General features: G+C 43.7%; 1 protein-coding gene across 2 annotated transcripts in view; it reads left to right on the forward strand.

Moving 5' to 3' along the window:
• The window catches only part of MED13 (mediator complex subunit 13), a 171,985-nt gene that overhangs the window by 56,388 nt on the left and 96,968 nt on the right, over positions 1-18,629 (forward strand). For both annotated transcript variants that reach the window (XM_081346667.1, XM_081346668.1), the window contains exon 4: positions 14,734-14,879. In XM_081346667.1, the coding sequence (XP_081202793.1) occupies positions 14,734-14,879 (146 nt within the window). The remainder of the gene's footprint in view (positions 1-14,733; positions 14,880-18,629) is intronic.

Raw genomic sequence — 18,629 nt, forward strand, 5'->3', positions numbered from 1 at the left:
GGGAGAAGAAGAAGGAGGAGGAGGAAGAAGGGAAAAGGAAAGAAGGAGGAGGAAGGAAGAAGGGAGAAGAAGGGAAGAAGGAGGAGGAGGAAGAAGAAGGAAGAGGAGGAGGAGGAGGAGAAGAAGGAGGAGGAGGGGGGAGAAGGAGAAGAAGAAGAAGAGGAGGAGGAGAAGAGAGGAGGAGGAGGAAGAAGGGAGAAGAAGGAAGAAGGAGGAGAAGGAAGAAGAAGAGGAGAAGAAGAGGAGGAGGAAAAGCAAGAAGCAGGAGGAGAAAGAGGAGGAGAAGAAGAAGAGGAGGAGGAAGAAGGGAGAAGGAGGAGGAGGAGGAAGGGAGAAGAAGGAAGAAGGAGGAGGAGGAAGAAGAAGAAGGAAGAAGAGGAGAAGAAGAGGAGGACGAAAAGCAAGAAGCAGCAGGAGGAGGAGGAGGAGAAGAAGAGGAGGAGGAAGAAGGGAGAAGAAGAAGGAGGAGGAAGAAGGGAGAAGAAGGAGGAGGAAGGAAGAAGGGAGAAGGAAGAAGGAGGAGAAGGAAGAAGAGGAGAAGAGGAGGAGGAAAAGCAAGAAGCAGGAGGAGAAAGAGGAGGAGGAGAAGAAGAAGAGGAGGAGGAAGAAGGGAGAAGAAGGAGGAGGAGGAAGGGAGAAGGGAGAAGAAGGAAGGAGGAGGAGGAGGAAGAAGAAGAAGGAAGAAGAAGAGGAGGAGAAGAAGAGGAGGAGGAAAAGCAAGAAGCAGGAGGAGGAGGAGAAGAAGAAGAAACAACAACAACAACAACTCATTAGCCTTCTGGGTCTCTCCCTTCCTTCCAGAAAAGAGCTGCCCTATGAGCTGTGGAGTTTCTACAAGGGAGGCACCTGCTTAATGAAGGAGATTAGTGGGAGGGTGTGAGATTCTGTGCCTTGCTGCCAGGGCTGCTCCTTCCCATGTAGTGTCTTTCCTCAATCCCTCGACCAGACAGATGCAATTTCAAAGCAGTATTGAATATTTTATTCGGCCAAGCGATGCTTAAGACGCAGAAGGAATTTTTTCTCCAGTGCCAGAAGCTCTCGGTGTTACGTGCGGAGCCACCAAATGATGATGATCATAATAATGCCAATAAGGGGGGGGGGGGGAAGGGAGGGAGTAAAGAAGATAATAATAGTACTCCAGTCACACTACATGGGTAAATACACACAAACATTAAACAGCACTGTGAGAATTAGGTATATAGCAGAATGATGGCACGAGGGGAGAAACTGTCTTTGTGTCTAGTTGTTTTGGCGTGCAGTGCCCTATAGCGCTGTCCCAAGGGTAGGAGTTGAAACAGTTTAGGACAGTGATGGCGAACCTTTTAGAGATCGAGTGCCCAAACCGCAGCCCAAAACCCACTTATTTATCACAAATTGCCAGGGCTGCATCAGCATTGTGGTGCCCTCAGGGGCAGGGAGGCACCTCTGAGTGCCGCCTCTGGCACGCAAAACCTGGGGGGCGCAAAAATGGCTGCTGCCGTGCTGCGGGGTGCAGATACAAGGCACTGCAACACGCAAGAACGGGGCAGGGCTAGTGAGTATCATTGAGTGTCAAACTCAATTTCACTGAGGGCCGCATCAGCATTGCAGTTGCCCTCAAGGGGCCGGGTGGGTATGGCCAGGGTGGGCGTGGCCTACTGGGTGGGCATGGCTAGAGTGTGTATGTCCTACTGGGTGGGCGTGGCCAGCTCTACATCATACGCATCAAGGGTGCCTATGGGGGCCTGGGCAGGAGTGGGACAGATCTGAGGGTCTCTGGTAGAAGGAGGGTCTCTGGGCCAGGGCCAAGGCAGCAGGAGCCGTTCCCTCACTGTTTCCAGGATGGCTTCGCAGGCCACATGAAACCACTTCGCGGGCCGGATCTGGCCCCCGGACCTTGTGTTTGACATGTCTGACGTAGGCACTAGCCCCGCCTCATTTGCTGCATCTGCATGCTCCCTTTTCTTCCAGTCCGCCAATCGACAATGGTTGGTGACCTCTGTTCTACCACCTCTACTCGAGCGCTTCGCCTCCTTTGTGCTGGGCAGGGCTCCTGCTCCGGGTGGTGGTGGCGATGGTGGCATGCGTGCCAACAGAGAGGGCTCTCAGTGCCGCCTCTGGCACGCGTGCCATAGGTTCACCACTGGTTTAGGATATGACGGATCTGCAGATACCTTCTCGGCCCTCCTTCTGATCTGTGCAATACAGATAGTCCTCAACTTAAACAATTCATTTAGTGACTATCTGAAGTCACAGTGGCACTGGAAAAAGTGACTTACACCATTTTTCGCACTTACGACCATTGTAGCATCCCCATGGTCATATGATCAAAATTTGGATGTCTGGCAACAGGCTCATATTTATGACAGTTGCAGTATCCCAGGATCGCATGATTCCCCCTTTGAAACCTTTTGACAGTCAAGGAAGAAGTCAGATTCACTTAACAACTGTGGTGATTCACTTAACGGTGACCAAAGAAGGTCGTAACATGGGGCAAAACTCACTTAACAAACGTCTCGCTTAGCAACAGAAATTTGGGGCACAGTTCGTTTAGTGACTGTTCAAAGTTACAGCGGCACAGAAGAAAGAGGCTTATGACCGTTTTCCACACTTAAGACCTGTGGTCATGTGATCAAAATTTGGATGGTCGACAAGTGTCGTGTATTTATGACACTTAACAGGGGTCATGTGATCTTTGCAACCTTCTGGCAAGCAATCTCAGTGGGGAAGCCAAATTCACTTAACTATTACTAACTTACCAATTCCAGTGATTCACTTAACAACTGTGGCAAGAAAGGTCGCAAAATGGGGCAGACCTTACTTATCAACTATCTCACTTAGTAGTGTAAATGTTGGGCTGAATTGTGATCGTATGTCGAGGACTACCTGTACTTTGTAAATTGTTAACTTCCTCACAGTGATTATATTTTATTACTGCTGTATAAATTTCACACCATCATTTTGTTTACATTCACAAAGCTTACCCTTTTTACTGCATGTTTCTGTAACATGTAGAATATCTTTCCTTTAAGAGCTGCATTTACTCAACATTTTGTATTCTGCTGCTTAACCAGTTTGGGCTGGTTAAGGGCCATATGATTCATGGCGTTGAAGGGCCATATGATTCATGGCGTAAAATCTTCTAGGTTTGCTACTGAGAAAAGTGTTCTTATTGATATTCATTTATGATTATGCCGCTGTTGCAAGAATTCAATATTTCATGGACAGGTCCTAGTGGCATATTGATGAAAGTAAGCTTCTTTTTATTAGAGGTGCATTCTTCATCCTATGAAACAAATGAGCCCAAGCCTAAGCAGAGCTTAGGTATTGGGGGTAAAAAAACCCATGCCTTTAGCTTCTTTCATTTCAACTTTATAGGTTTGCAAAAAATGGAAGCACAGGTGGTCTTCAACTTACCACAGTTTATTATCACTTAAATATGAGCCAGCAGTGTGCTGCAGCTGCCAAAAAAGCAAACACAGTCCTAGGCTACATTAACAGAGGGATTAGAATCAAGATCACGTGAAGGGTTAATACCATTTTACAATGCCTTGGTAAGGCCACACTTGGAATATTGCATCAGTTTTGGTCACCACGATGTAAAAAAGATGTTGAGACTCTAGAAAGAGTACAGAGAAGAGCCAACAAAGATGATTAGGGGACTGGAGGCTAAAACATATAAGGAACGGTTGCTGGAATTGGGCATGTCTAGTTTAATGAAGAGAAGGACGAGGGGGGACAGGATAGCAGTGTTCTAATATCTCAGGGGCGGCCCCAAAGAAGAGGGAGTCAAGCTATTCTCCAAAGCGTCCAAAGGCAGAACAAGAAGCAACGGATGGAAACTGATTAAAGAGAGAAGCAACCTAGAACTAAGGAGAAATTTCCTGACATTTACAACAATTAATCAGTGGAACAACCTGCCTCCAGAAGCTGTGAATGCTCCAACACTGGAAGTTTTTAAGAAGAGACTGGACAGCCATTTGTCTGAAATGGTATAGGGATTCCTGCAGGGAGTTGGACTAGATGACCTCCAAGGTCCCTTCCAACCTTCCTATCAAAGTGGTACCTATTAATCTACTTGCATTTGCATTCATTCGAGCTGCTAGGTGGGCAGGAGCTGAAACAAAACAACGGGAGCTCATCCTTGTTGTGCAGAGCTTGGATCTTGAACCTGGGCTGTCAGCTCTCCAGCTGACAAGCTCAGCATCTTGTAACTGCTGAGCCATCACACCTCCTTACAAGAAAAGGAAAAAAAAGTGTTAAGCACAATTAAAATTAGAATAAAAATTAAAAAAATTAAAGATGATGGACAACCTGGCGGTGAGAATCATCTCTATCCCATTTGCCTCCCCCATGTAGCAGGCCTCTGTTGGGGGGTGGGTGGAGCAGGCCAAGCAGCAGAACACGTTTTTAAGTCTTCCAGAAGGCTGGGAGGGTGGGCGTTGATGGGAAAATATTCCAGAGGACTGGGGCCACAGCAGAAAAGGCTCTTCACCTAGACCTCGCCAGCCAAAATTGTTCGGCTGACGGGATCCGAAGTAGGCCGTTTCCGCTGGGTAACAAGTGGACTAGTCCCATCAGGATACGGCAGTTCCTCAGATACCCTCATTCGTTTTATCTTACAAACTGCTGACATGCACGGTGACAGATTAGACAGACAAGAATAAGAACATAATTTGTATTCTGTAAATAATCTACGATTTGAATCGGTCCTGCACAGACCTGGGAAAATTAATTACTCAGCCAAGATTGGTCATTTTTAGCCAGATGGGTTTTATTCTTCTGAATTGTTTTTAGGCTCTAGTCATGCTCGATATATTGTACATGAAGAGAGGGATTGTATTTATCTAAAACACTCTTTCATCTGTGTGGAATTGGATTATCATATAAGATGTGTTTTGGGTCAGTTTGCCATTTTTGTGTATGGTTGAATAATGTGAATTCCTTAAACAACAATAACAATAGAGTTGGAAGGGACCTTGGAGGTCTTCTAGTCCAACCCCCTGCTCTGGCAGGAAACCCTATACCATTTCAGACAAATGGTTGTCCAGCCTCTTCTTAAAAACTTCCATGCTGGCTTAGGAATTCTGGGAGTTGAAGTCCACGAGTCATAAAAGAGCCAAGGTTGCCTGTCCCTGTTGTAGACCATCCTGGTCTCCTTGGAACTCAGTTTTAAAAATCCTGTTCCAATGCCCACTTTCAATTAAGACTGTAGCCACGTAAACCTTTGCACTGTTTCTGACTTGACTTTAAGAGCTCTGTGTATAACACCTTATAGCAGGGGTCCCCAACCTTGGCAACTTTAAGACTTCTGGACTTCAACCTGTTGAAGTCCACAGGTCTTAAAATTGCCGAGGTTGGGGACCCCTACCTTATATTATAGTACAGGTAGTCCTCAATATATGATCACAATTGAGCCCAAAGTTTCCATTGTTCAGTGAGACATTGGTTAAGTGAGTTTTGCCCCATTTTATGACCTTTCTTGCCACGGTTGTTAAGTGAATCCCTGCAACTGATAAGTTAATAACCCCGATTGTTCAGTGAATCTGGCTTCCCTATTGACTTTGCTTGTCAGAAGGTTGCAAAAGGTGATCACATAACCCTGGCCTTGGGACACAGCGACAGTCAAAAACATGGCTGTTGTGGATGCTGCAAAGGTAACTGTGAAAAACGGTCATAAGTCACATTTGTCAATGTCATTGCAACAGTCACTAAATAAACTGTTGTAAGTTGAGGACTGCCTGTACTCTAAGTGACTAGGAGTCCATGGCATGGAATAACTGCTGAGAGGCAATCGGAGAAGGAGTCTCTACTCCATATTTCTCACTAATTGGTGTCATACTGATCATTCCATACTAACTTCCAGATTCAGGAATTCTTGGACTCTTAACAAAGTCTTGTTTAGATCTCGGTGTGATTCATCTGGGCATAGTCTTTTGTTGTGTATCTAGATAATGAAAGAAAGTTAATGGGTTGGAATGTTTTTTTTATAAAGGCCAGATTAGGTCGTCTATTTTTTTTTTTTTAGTAAATCAAATGAAGAAGATCTTGTGCTTCATAAAGGCTGGCAATCTTTAACTAATTAAAAAAAGTGATTAATTGCGGTAAACAGGCTTTGAGCAGGCATGGGCAAGAACGTAAGTGAATCCCATCAAACTCTACAATTGAGTGTTCAGTTTGCATGAGTGTATAATTATTTTTCTCCAGGAGTCAAGTAAGAAATATAACGTACTGTAATTTCATTATTTTGAGAGCTCACTTAAATTGCTTTCGGGGATCAGTTCTTTTCCATTCAAGTTAACTGTAGGGAATAAAGACATGGTTTTTCCTTACAATCAAATGAGCTAACTTTCCCCTAGAAGAGTAAAAACTCCCTGAATTATTCAGAAAAAAATTCTAGACTCTTCCAGTTATTGAATTTTTCATTCTCATTCCTGCTTGGCAAAAGTGCGGCATAATAATGTTTCTTCTTATAGCCTATAAATTTTATAATAAATACTGAAGAATGACTTTATCCCAAGAATGAATAATATCCCCAAGATATTGGAACTCCAGACATTTTACTAATTTAAAATATGGACACACTGCTTTTTACGGAGTCCACAAAGTGTGCTTTTTTTTTCTGACTGCAAAAGCAAGCAAGCTTCACTTAAAAAGTAATTTGTGAAACTGCATTTTGCAATGAGATGCAGAAAGTGTTTGCCACACTTCGTTGGAAGTCTAGAGTAACTGAAGTAAATATTGTTGAGCTTGTAGTCACCAAAAGGCCGTCAAAACCCAGATAACTTTGGAAGAGGCCTTTCCTTTGTGGAGTTGTGTTTGAAAATGTCAGAGGCCCTTGTTACTGACCGGCAGGGTTTCAAATTCCAATTCCAATTTAATCTTTTTTTTTAATTAGTAAAATTGCTTAATAACATCCTTTGCATCTCAGTTACAAAATTATAAAGCTTATCTCACTTTTAATTATCTTGGGCTTTTCTGTATTGGTTCTTCAATAACAATTTGGCTGTAATTATCCCAAGTACCTTCTTGTACAAAGTAAATGGTTAAAATGATGAAAACCTCATTGCCAATTACTTGAATTCTGAATTTCTTGTTTCTATGCAGAGAAATTTGTCTGTAGCACAAGATCTGGTCTATTTTCATTTGTCTATAAGCTACTCTACAGCTGTTTGGAACTGGCTCATAGCCAGTTTAAAATGAAGGCTGAATCTGTTCCTGAGCTAATGCTTAAAGATCTAGCACAGACTGACCCCAACATCAGGACACAAAATCTTACACTGTATAATGGCTTCATTTGTTTTTTGAAGCTTAGCACTGTCTAATTGAAAAGATAAATTAATTGACAGGCACACAAAAAATAAAATATGGGTAGTCCTCAATTTACGATCACAATTGAGCTGAAATTTTCCATTGCTAACCAAGATAGTTAAGTGAGTTTTGCCCCATTTTGCGACCTTTCTTGCCACAGTTGTTAAGTGAATCACTGCACTTTTTTATGCTAGTTACCCGGTTGTTAAGTGAATCTGGCTTCTCCACTGACTTTGCTTGCAATGTCCTTGGGTCATGTGATCCCCTTTTGCGACCTTCTGACAAGCAAAGTCAACGGGGATGCCAGATTCCCTTAAGTGTTACTAATTTAACAACGGCAGCAATTCACTTAATATCAAGGAAGGTCATAAAATGGAGTAAAACCTACTTACCTACCTTGCTTAGCCACGGGAAAATTTGGGCTCAACTGTGGTCCTAAGTATCTTTTAGGGAAGCAAACAAAATATCAAAAGGTTTGATTTCCATTGGATCATTACTGGCAGAGCATGTGCAACGCTTCCATCACTTGAGTGTGGGTGGAAATTGTTTTTACTTTCTCACAAATATTTTTTTTTCTTCCACGCTTTGGTGTGTTAACTCTGTAAATGTTGTACAGCATTTATCTCATTCCTTGAGATAAGGTGAAGAGAACAGGGAAATAAATCCCTTGTCTGTCTCGTGTAATACTAATTTTAACTCACTAGGATTTTTCTTGTTTTGTTTTGTAAATGTGATAGCAATGTCTCAGTGTGTCCTTGAAACAGCTTGGATAGGTGCTTAAAATGCAAGTGACAAGGCATTTATAAACATGTGCCAGATTAATGAACTTGGTAGGGAGCTGTTGTAGGAGGAGATTCTTGTTAGGCCACCGTGTTTCTCAATTTTGGCAAGTTTTGGATGGCTGCCTAGGCTGGGAATTCTGGGAGTTGAAGTCTGTCAACTCTCATCTGGTAATGAAATGTCTGCAAGAAAACAACCAAGCTCAGAGAGCACCAAGGACCCCTCATTTCAACCCTGAGCTATAAATATTCTCCCTTATTGAAGTCCGTCTGTCTTAAACTTGCCCAGGTTGAAAACACTGTGTTGTCTTGATAGCCAAGCTTCAGAAAATCTGGTAGCATTTCTTGAGGTTATTTTATTTAAGGCATGAGCTGTCATGATGACCTGGTTGTTCACTTCAGTAGATGCACAGAGTGGTTTAGTCTGACATGGAGCAAGTTATCAGTGAACAATTGTAAAGTGTTAAGAACTCATTGTATATTGTTAAATGGTTCTGAGATGGCCTGAAACCTCTTTGATATGTAAACTCAGCTGTTTCCCATTCAGTTGTGCTGTCAAGAGTTTCTTTCAAAACTGCCATTTGGAGATCGGTGATGAAATATCCTGGGAGATTTAAAATGCTTCTTTTACTTTGTTCCTAATTGAAATCTTGATGTCAAACTCACTGTGGTTAATGGTTTTGCGCAACATCTGGTATGTTTGCCCTACATAGAATCTAGGCTGACACTGCTGGCAGATTATGGCATATATCACCTCAGAAGAATGTGAAAGTGCCTGTAGCTGTATGTTAACTGGTTGGGGCCTGGGATGGCACCATTGGTGTAGATGTAGGGATGAAGTAGAGTAGCTAGGCCAGGGGCAGGGAACTATGGCCCTTTTATGACTTGTGGACTTCAGCTCCCAGAATTCCTGAGCCAGTACGACTGGCTTAGCAATTCTGGGAGTTGAAGTCTCCACGTCATAAAAAGGTAAAGGTAAAGGTTCCCCCGCACATGCGTGCTAGTCGTTTCCGACTCTAGGGGCCGGTGCTCATCTCCGTTTCAAAGCCAAAGAGCCAGCGCTTGTCTGAGGACGTCTCCGTGGTCATGTGACCGGCATGACTAGACGCCAAAGGCGCATGGAATGCTGTTACCTTCCCACCGTAGTGGTCCCTATTTTTCTACTTGCATTTTTATGTGCTTTCGAACTGCTAGGTTGGCAGAAGCTGGGACGAGTAACAGGCGCTCACTCTGTTATGCGGCACTCAGGATTCGACCCGCCAAACTGCTGACCTTCTGATCGACAAGCATCCTAACCCACTGAGCCATAAAGAGCCATAATTCCCTACCCCTGAGCTAGGTGAAGGATCTGGCACTTGTGTTCTGTTGTTTCATGAGGATTTGTGACAATGGTTTTGTGAGAATTTGCTTCAGGTCAGATTGGTTGTCTACATGAAGTATGCAGATAACCACTTACAGCAGAGGTGTGCAACCTTGGCAGATTTTAAGACATGTGGACTTCCAACTTCCAGACATCTTGAAGTCCACATGTCTTAAAAGTTGCCAAGGTTGGACGCTCCTGATGTATGTTTATTGTTATGGAGCTGTGATTAGATATTGCTGCTTCTCATCTGTTCGTGTATTTTTAATCTTTTACGCTGTTTGTCGTATGAATAAAATGTTCACCTGAACATTTAAAATAAACCTCAGTTCTCATTGGGTTCATTGGCAAAGCAATTTAGTCAGGGAATAGCTCCTTGGGGTGTATAAATTATAGTAAAGGTAAAGGTTCCCCCGCACATGCGTGCTAGTCGTTTCCAACTCTAGGGGCCGGTGCTCATCTCTGTTTCAAAGCCGAAGAGCATGCGCTTGTCCGAGGACGTCTCCGTGGTCATGTGGCTGGCATGACTAGACGCCAAAGGCGCACGGAACGCTGTTACCTTCCCACCGGAGTGGTCCCTATTTTTCTACTTGCATTTTTACGTGCTTTCGAACTGCTAGGTTGGCAGAAGCTGGGACGAGTAACAGGCGCTCACTCTGCTACGCGGCACGCGGGATTCGACCCGCCAAACTGCCGACTTTCTGATCGAGAAGCTCAGCGTCCTAACCCACTGAGCCACCACGTCCCTATAAATTATAGTAATAAACCCTTTTTTAAATTTAGGAAATACAGTAGTTTTGAGATGGTGTATATTGATGGCCCTCATTATCCTTTAGCCTTATCATATGCAGTTTTGTATATTTATGGATGATAATTGCAGGCAGATTTCTGCAGAAAAGTATAGATCCACACTTCGACACATGGTTTTGGTCTCTGTACAATTTTGAACTTGCTTAAGGTTCAACTAATACCAGGCCTCCATGTAATTCCCCCTCCCCCTAATTCTTTGTGATCTGCTGCTGATTTTCCCATTAGCTGATCCAACCTTGCTGCAAACTTGGACCTGGACTGAGGATGGGGTTTTTTAATATTGTTTTAATCTTATTGGTTTTAGTAATTAATTATGGGGCTTTGTAATTTAATTCTTTTTTAATATTTGTATTACTGTCTTTTTTATAGCTGTTTTATTGTTGTGAGCCGCCCTGTGTCCTCCGGGAGATATAAGTCCCATCCATCCATCCATCCATCCATCCATCCATACATACATCCATCCATACATACATACACAAATAAACAAACAAACAAACAAACAAACAAACAAACAAACTTGGCATCACCAAATCACTTCCTTTATTTAATTAATTTGTATAGCTGCTCATCTCAATCAGTGAGTTTTGTGACGTACACCATAAAAACATAAAATAATAAAAACAGTACAGACTAGCCTGCCTGCCTGCCTCCCTATCTATCTATCTATCTATCTATCTATCTATCTATCTATCTATCTATCTATCATTCTTCCATCCTTCTGAGGTCAGTAAAATGAATAACCAGATTGTTGGGGCAATATGCTGACATTGTAAACTGCTCAGAGAGTACTATAAAGCGCTATGGAGTGGTATATAAGTCTGAGTGCTATTGCTATTGCTGTCTGTCGATCGTCACCGAGTAAAAGTACAGGTAGTTCTCGACTAACAACAGTTCATTCAATGGAGCGTTCAACGTTACAACGGCACTGAAAAAAGGGACTTACAACCTTTTTTTCACGCTTAACGACTGTTGCGGTATCCCCATGGTCATGTGATCAAGATTCAGACTCTTGGCAACTGGCTCATGCTTGTGATGGTTTCAGTGTCCCGGGTCACGTGATCCTCTTTCACGGCCTCAGGGCAAGCAAACTCAAAGGGGAAGCCCGATTCGTTTAACAACCGTGTTACTAATATAACAACTGCAGTGATTCACTTAACAACAGTGGCCAGCACAAGCCGCGGCGAGCACGCGGGAGCCAATGGTGTCTGGCAGCAGCCGCAGCCCACCGGCCCCTTGGTGCAGCGCAGGCAAGTCCGAGTACGGAGGGGGGGGGAAGGCAGGCAATCCAGATGTGCCACACACTTTTTGCCCAGAGGGAGACTGGAAGCTTCGTCTGCTTGCAAATGGGGCGCTTGGAAACAGGGCTAATCGCTCCCCTTTCCAAGTGCCCCATTTGCAAGCAGACAAAACTTCTGGTCCCCGTCATTTCTCCATCCGGGCGAAAAGTGTGTTTGGGCACCTATGGACCGTATGGAAATGGAGCGAATCGGTCGGTTTCTTTTTTCTTTTTAATGTATTTATATTCATTTTTAATTTTTCCATTTCTTCCACAAACAAATCAACAAATATACCGCCATACATAGACACATACCCGTAAGTTTGGGTGCTGCTCGTCCATTTCCCCTTTCACTGTCTCCACCCTCCTTCTCTCTCTTTCCTCTTCTCTACTTTCTTTCTCCCTTTCTCCTTCCGTTCCTACTTCCCTCTTCTTCCCCTCCTCTCCTCGTTCCCTCACCACTTCCCTCCCGTTTCTCCCCACTTCTCCTCTTTTCCTCTAACCTTCCTACTTCCTTTCCCCTCCTCTACTCTCTTCCCTCTCTCCTCTCCTTTCTTCCCTCCCATTCCTCTTCCGATACAATTCAGGGGTAATGTCCGAGCAGCTCCTCTCCTTGGATTTTCAATATCTATATTAGGTATGATAACATTAATTTTCTATTACGTCAATATTTCTATAAATCTGGCCTTCTCAGTATATACTTCTAAACACCCCATTTGCAAACGGACAAAGCTTCAAGTCTCCCTCTGGGCGAAAAGTGTTTGGTACCTTTGGGGCAGCTCCACCCCCTTCCCCACCTGCCTCGCCTCGTGGAGGCGGCTCGGCAGGCCACGTGGGCTCCTGCCACGAGCGCCCGCAGAAGTGGGCCAGCAGCAACACAGACTCCTGCTGGACAGGGCTGTTAGCGCTGCCACGGCGAGACAGGTATCTGGAGTGTGTGTGGAGGGGGGAGGACATCCCCTGAAAATAAGACCTACTGCCTCTTTTGGAGGCTGTGTGTGTGTGTGTATGTGTATATGTATATGACCGGGACTTATTTTCGGGAAAACACTGTAAGAAGCAAACCCATCTAACACCAAAGATGGCAAAGGCTTGCAACTGGTGGATCGCACAACCCAAAGCTTATTCTGTTTTGCTAGCTGTGCTTCCCCATCCAGACCCTTACAGCCTCCAGACACTGGATAAATCTCTCATGACATCACTTAAATTGCCAGAGGTGGAGATACATAATTAGGTATCAGCATACTGGTGATACCCTACCCCAGGGATAGGCAACCTTGGCTCTTTTATATGACTCGTGGACTTCAACTCCCAGAATTCCTGAGTCAGCTATGCTGAGGGAAAAGGGAGAGGTTTCCATGCTGAGCCATGCTAGCTCAGGAATTTTGCGAGTTGAAGCCCACGAGTCCTAAAAGGGCCAAGGTGGCCTACCCCTGCCCTACCCCATGGCGGTGGGTGAGTTCACCTAGGCGCCTCGTCCAGATGTTAAGAAAGGAGAAGAGAAAGCCACCAAGCGTGGTGGCACAGAGCCAGGATTTCTTGGTAGGTTCTCTGAGCTTGGTGGTTTTCTCGCAGACATTTCGTTACCCAAACTAGGTAACATCATCCGGGCCAGAGTGTTAACTTACTTTAGTAATGAAACCATCACCAAGAGTCGGACACAGTTTAGTGACTGAACAGTACCACCTGCGTTTGGTCGCGTTAGTCCATTAAGTCTTGAGATTTCAAACTTGGTTCGCAGTCTTAGTTGGCGATGCCAGTCGTGGTTCTCAAACTGTGTGCAGTGATGTCGCTCGCTGTTTTGTTTATTACGTAGTAAGATAATCCGACTGTGCCCCTATGGGTTTGTTGTAGTGCCACAGTTTGGGAGCCACGATATTGAGTTCCAGTTTTCAGGGCTTCTGAAAATGTGGAACAGCAGGGGACAATTTAGTTCCTGGGGTTGCATTTGAGGATTGCCAGAATAACTTCAAGCACCACTATTGTTAATTTACTTGCAGTTTAATTGAAGGGGAGAAAATATGTTTCTGTGCTGTAGTTTTGTTTCGTTTTCTGAAATGCTCATTAGTAATTTGAAGATCATGGAATACAAATTAATTTTAAAAGAGTCCTGCCAAATATATTTTCTCTTAAATGTTTTAGTTTTTATTTCTTTCTTGAGGCTTCTCTTACATTAATACTGTTCTTTTCATAGTACGTATTTTGAATCTAAAGACTGAATTGCAAATTTAAATAGCCAGATTCTTTTCTCAATTCTAACTTTAGACTGTTTAGATCTCAAAGTAAGCATGTTTCTTCAAATGTTGCTGAAAAATAATTTGGTAAAGGACATGAGTTCTGCAAGATACTGGAGATCCTAACTTATTCTGAATAATATGCAGCTTATTCACATTCATTTTGCTATTCTCCTTTGGTATCACATTCTAGACTGGATTTTTGTTTTTATTTTGATTTGTTTGGAAGGTATAATCCCGATCAGCTGCTTCAACGACAATGCTAAGCATATTTTTTTTAAATGTTCTGGTTGCAATAATGTGGAGAAACAATGTGTGATTCTAGGCAAGATCTCAGTCCTATTTGTGTTATAATGGTGATACTGTACAGGTAGTCTTCAATTTACAACCATTTAGTGACCGATTAAGTTACAACGGCTCTGAAAATTTTGGGCTCACTTGTGGTCTTAAGTCAAGGACAACTTGTATCACTTTTGAATATATATATTTTTCCCCATACTCCTAGATCAGGGGTAGGCAACCTTGGCTCTTTTATGACTCGTGGACTTCAACTCCCAGAATTCCTGACCCAGCATGGCACAACTTGGAAACCTCTCCCTTTCACCTCAGCATGGCTGGCTCAGGAATTCTGGGAGTCGAAGTCCACGAGTCCTAAAAGAGCCAAGGTTGCCTACCCCTGCCCTAGATTTACACTGCCAGGACAAGGTTTAATACTGCCACCAAGGTGGACCCACAAAAGCTTATTGCTGTACTATAGTTTCTGTTCAGCCACTTTAGACCGTGATTGGTGAAATGGAAATAACTGAAATAACTGATTGGTAGCCTCTTAAAGATTCTGCTCTCAACTTACACATAATGGGGTGCTTTAGGTCAGGTTGCTAATTTCTTTTTAAGAAGTGCCCCCTTTTAAAACACGGGCCAGTGACCTTTTTAGCATGGCTAATAGGTGCTAATTAAGCGTATTGTCTTCTGTTTCTTCTTTAGTGAGCACTTGTCTTGCTCGTTCACCTTCTTCTTGCACGGGGACAGCAACGTTTGCACCAGTGTGGAAATAAACCAGCATCAACCCGTGTACTTCCTGAGTGAAGAACATCTCACCCTCGCCCAGCAGTCAAACAGTCCTTTTCAAGGTAGGTTTGTTTGGCTTGGCTGCAAAAATGGCATCCTTCGGTTTCCAATCTTTAAATCAAGATTGGGGTGGGGGTGGGGAGGGGAACGCAAGAGATGACCACACAGTGGGAGAGAATACCTGATGAGTCTCAGATGGTTTTCCCCCATGAATTTTAGTGCTTTGTTTTGACTTGTGCTTAATTTTTTTTTCTATTTTGTCAGAGAAATTATCCATCATAGCAAACTTTAAGCCAGGGGTGTCAAACTCAATTTCATTGAGGGCCGCATCAGCATTGCGGTTGCCCTCAGGGGGCCGGGTGGGTATGGCCAGGGTGGGCGTGGCCTACTGGGTGGGCGTGGCTAGAGTGCGTATGGCCTACTGGGTGGGCGTGGCCAGCTCTACATCGTTCGCATCAAGGGTGCCTATGGAGGCCTGGGCAGGAGTGGGACAGATCTGAGGGTCTCTGGCAGGAGGAGGGTCTCTGGGCCAGGGCCAAGGCAGTGGGGGCCGTTCCCTCACTGTTTTCAGGATGGCTTCGTGGGCCACATGAAACCACTTCGTGGGCCGGATCTGGCCCCCGGGCCTCGTGTTTGACATGTCTGCTTTAAGCAGATGACAGTGGTTTGGGAATAAGCGTGCTGTTTGCAGGTTATGTTTATTAAGATACTAGGTATTTAACAAACGTCCTGCAAAACGAAGGATGCTATCTTTGTTTTACTTCCGAATCCTGTTTCCTTTCTGGAGGTAAAGTAATAAAAATTTGAAATAAACCCTGACATAAAATGAATAATCCTAAAAAAAAAATATCATTGTAGAAAAAGGAAAAGCAATCAGGACAGTGTCTAAAAGATTGCCGGTCCTTGAAAATTGATACCGTACAAGCATCTATATCAGGGGTAGGCAACCTTGGCTCTTTTATGACTCATGGACTTCAACTCCCAGAATTCCTGAGCCAGCCATGAGTCATAAAAGAGCCTACCCCGATCTATATGAATAAGGTTTTCTTGAACAGTTGCTTAAAAGAAGAAACCTTAGAACAGTGATAGCGAACCTTTTAGAGACCGAGTGCCCAAACTGCAACCCAAAACCCACTTATGTATTGTCGGGTGCTGGGTGGGCGTGGCCCATTGGATGGGTGTGGCCAATTGGGTGGGCGTGGCTGCAGTGGTAATGGCAGACTGGGCGGGACTAAACAGTTCGATCAATCAATTCCAACTTTGTGAGATCTTCTTTTTCCCGCGAGAAGTTGAAATTGAACCATTTTTATTTTTATTTTTGCACACGGCGATGGAGGCCTAAAGCAAAAAGGTTTTATAAAACCCAGCTGAAGACCTAGGACTGGGGCGATGACGCCCGTGCCCACAGAGAGGGTTCTGCGTGCCACGGCTTGTCATCACGGCTCGCCTCCACGCCCTTAGGACGAGCTGTGCTTATCAAGGAGAATATTTGTAGCTGAGGAATAAATGAGGGGTCTCTGAGTTTGGTTGTTTTCTTGCAGACCTTTCATTACCAAATTAGGTTACATCATCGGTACTAGTAAGGGAGTGGGGTTTGCAAACTGATGATCTTACCTAGTTCGGTAATGAAATGTTTCCATGAAAACAAGCTCAGAGAGCACCAAGCCGCACCCCCTCTTCCCCCCCATTTGTACTTCCCTCAGCAAAGAATTGCATAATTGGGGGTGCTGTCATTAAGCTGTTATGAACCAAATCAATTTCTGGGGGGTTCAAGCAGTTGCTCCCCGCTCCCGGTTATTTTTAGTGCGGGAAGATTGAAGGAAGCAATCTTTTAAATGCTTGAAGTCAGACAGATTAAATTGTGCCCAGTCGATCATAGGCAGTAATTTAATGCTCCATGACTGGTGTTTATCCTTCAAGACTGGTGTTGCCCTATGTAGCTTAACTGGGGTCTACACTAGTTGCAGTTTCTAGACAGTTTCTAAATGTAGCTCAATATGGCATGTGTTGCACAAAAGTTATTTAATATTGATCACTGAGACTTGATAGTTCAGCTAAGGGTGCACGTTGTTATTAGCCAAAGTTGGGCATGCCTTCTCCTTGTGACTGGTTGGCTGGGTTTGTAGCATTACTGCACCGGTGGCCCTTGGCTTATGACCATCCAGTTAATGAAAGTTATGACAGCCTTGGAAAAAAGTGATTTACAACCTGTCCTCAAAGTTACGACTGCTGCACCACCCCTGCTGCCATCTGAGTGCAGTTTGGGCGCTTGGCAATTGGCTCACATTGATGGCTAGCTGCGGTGTCCCGTGGGCACCCAATTGTGGTTTAACAATCTTTTTAGCTGTTTTTCAACGGGCAACAACAGTTGGATCAGGAAGCCAGATTTGTTCAACAGCTTCCTGATCAATTGGATCAGGCAGCCGGATTGATTCAACACAGTTGCTGAACTTAACGACTGCAATCACATGACGACTTTCTTTCTTTCTTTCTTTCTTTCTTTCTTTCTTTCTTTCTTTCTTTCTTTCTTTCTTTCTTTCTTTATTTATTTATTTATTTATTTATTTATTTTTGGGACTTATATGCCGCCCTATCTCCCGAAGGACTCAGGGCGGCTAACAACAATAAAATTAATGATTAATGACCAAATTAATGATTGCATGACCAAAATTCCAGTTGCAATTGTGATTGTAGGTCAAAGATACTTGCGTACTGAAACCAAGGAGAAACCCTAAAACTATGTACAGGTTACAGGTAGTCTTAGACTTGCAGCCATTCATTTAGTGACTGCTCAAAGTTGCAGCCATGCTGAAAAAAAGTGACTTATGACCTTTTTTTCACACTTAACGACGATTTCAGCATTCCCCCACGGTCACGTGGTCAAAATTTGGGTGCTGGGCACCTGGTTCATATTTATTTATTTATTTATTTATTTATTTATTTATTTATTAAATTTTTATACCGCCCTTCTCCCGAAGGACTCAGGGCGGTGTACAGGGCAATAAATATCAAAAGTGTAAATACAAAAGTTAAAAAAGAGATTAAAAAAAATTAAATAATTATGCCCAAGAATACAATACTAAAAATGTATTAAGAACTTATTTAAATCCAACCCCAATTTATGACCCTGCAATGTCCAGGGGGTGATCCTGTGATCCCCTTTTGCATGATCCTCTGACCAGCAAAGTCAACGAGGAAGCCAGATTCACTTAACCACCATGTGACTCCCTTAATAACTACAGTGATTCAAAAATAAGAAAGATAAGAAAGAATCATAAAATGGGGCAAAATTCACTGAACCAACTGCCTCGCATAGCAACAGAAACCTGGGGCTCCGTTGTGGCCCTAAGTTGAGGACTACATGTACTTCTTCTTGCACCTTACCTCATCCAGAACAGGCCACTGTCCCCAATGCCCCGTCCTGAGAACAAACAATCTGTGTTCAATGCTTTCCATGGTTTGTGAATACAGTTTGCGTGCCTTGGCTCTCATTCAGCCCGCAGCTGTCTCCAGGCAATTGTCAAGCACCTCCATATTCCAGTAGGAAAGGGAGATAATGTAATCCGCGTACTGATGACACAGCAGTGCCGATCACTGGATCACCACCCTTGCTGACTTAATATAAACAGGGAAGAGGAAGAGGATAGAATTCTGTGGAAATCGCACAAGGCAAAAAACAAAACAAAACACAAAGTCGAACCAAAATCTCCCAGTAAGAGTCTTTCATGGTAGGTTTGCACATGGGAATGAAATGTCAGAAAAACAGAGCTGGAAGGGAGCTTGGAGGTCTTCTAGTCCAACCCCCCCTCTCC

This window comes from Vipera berus, assembly GCF_964194415.1.
Source record: "Vipera berus genome assembly, chromosome: 1".
In the NCBI taxonomy this organism is placed as follows: Eukaryota; Metazoa; Chordata; class Lepidosauria; order Squamata; family Viperidae; genus Vipera; species Vipera berus.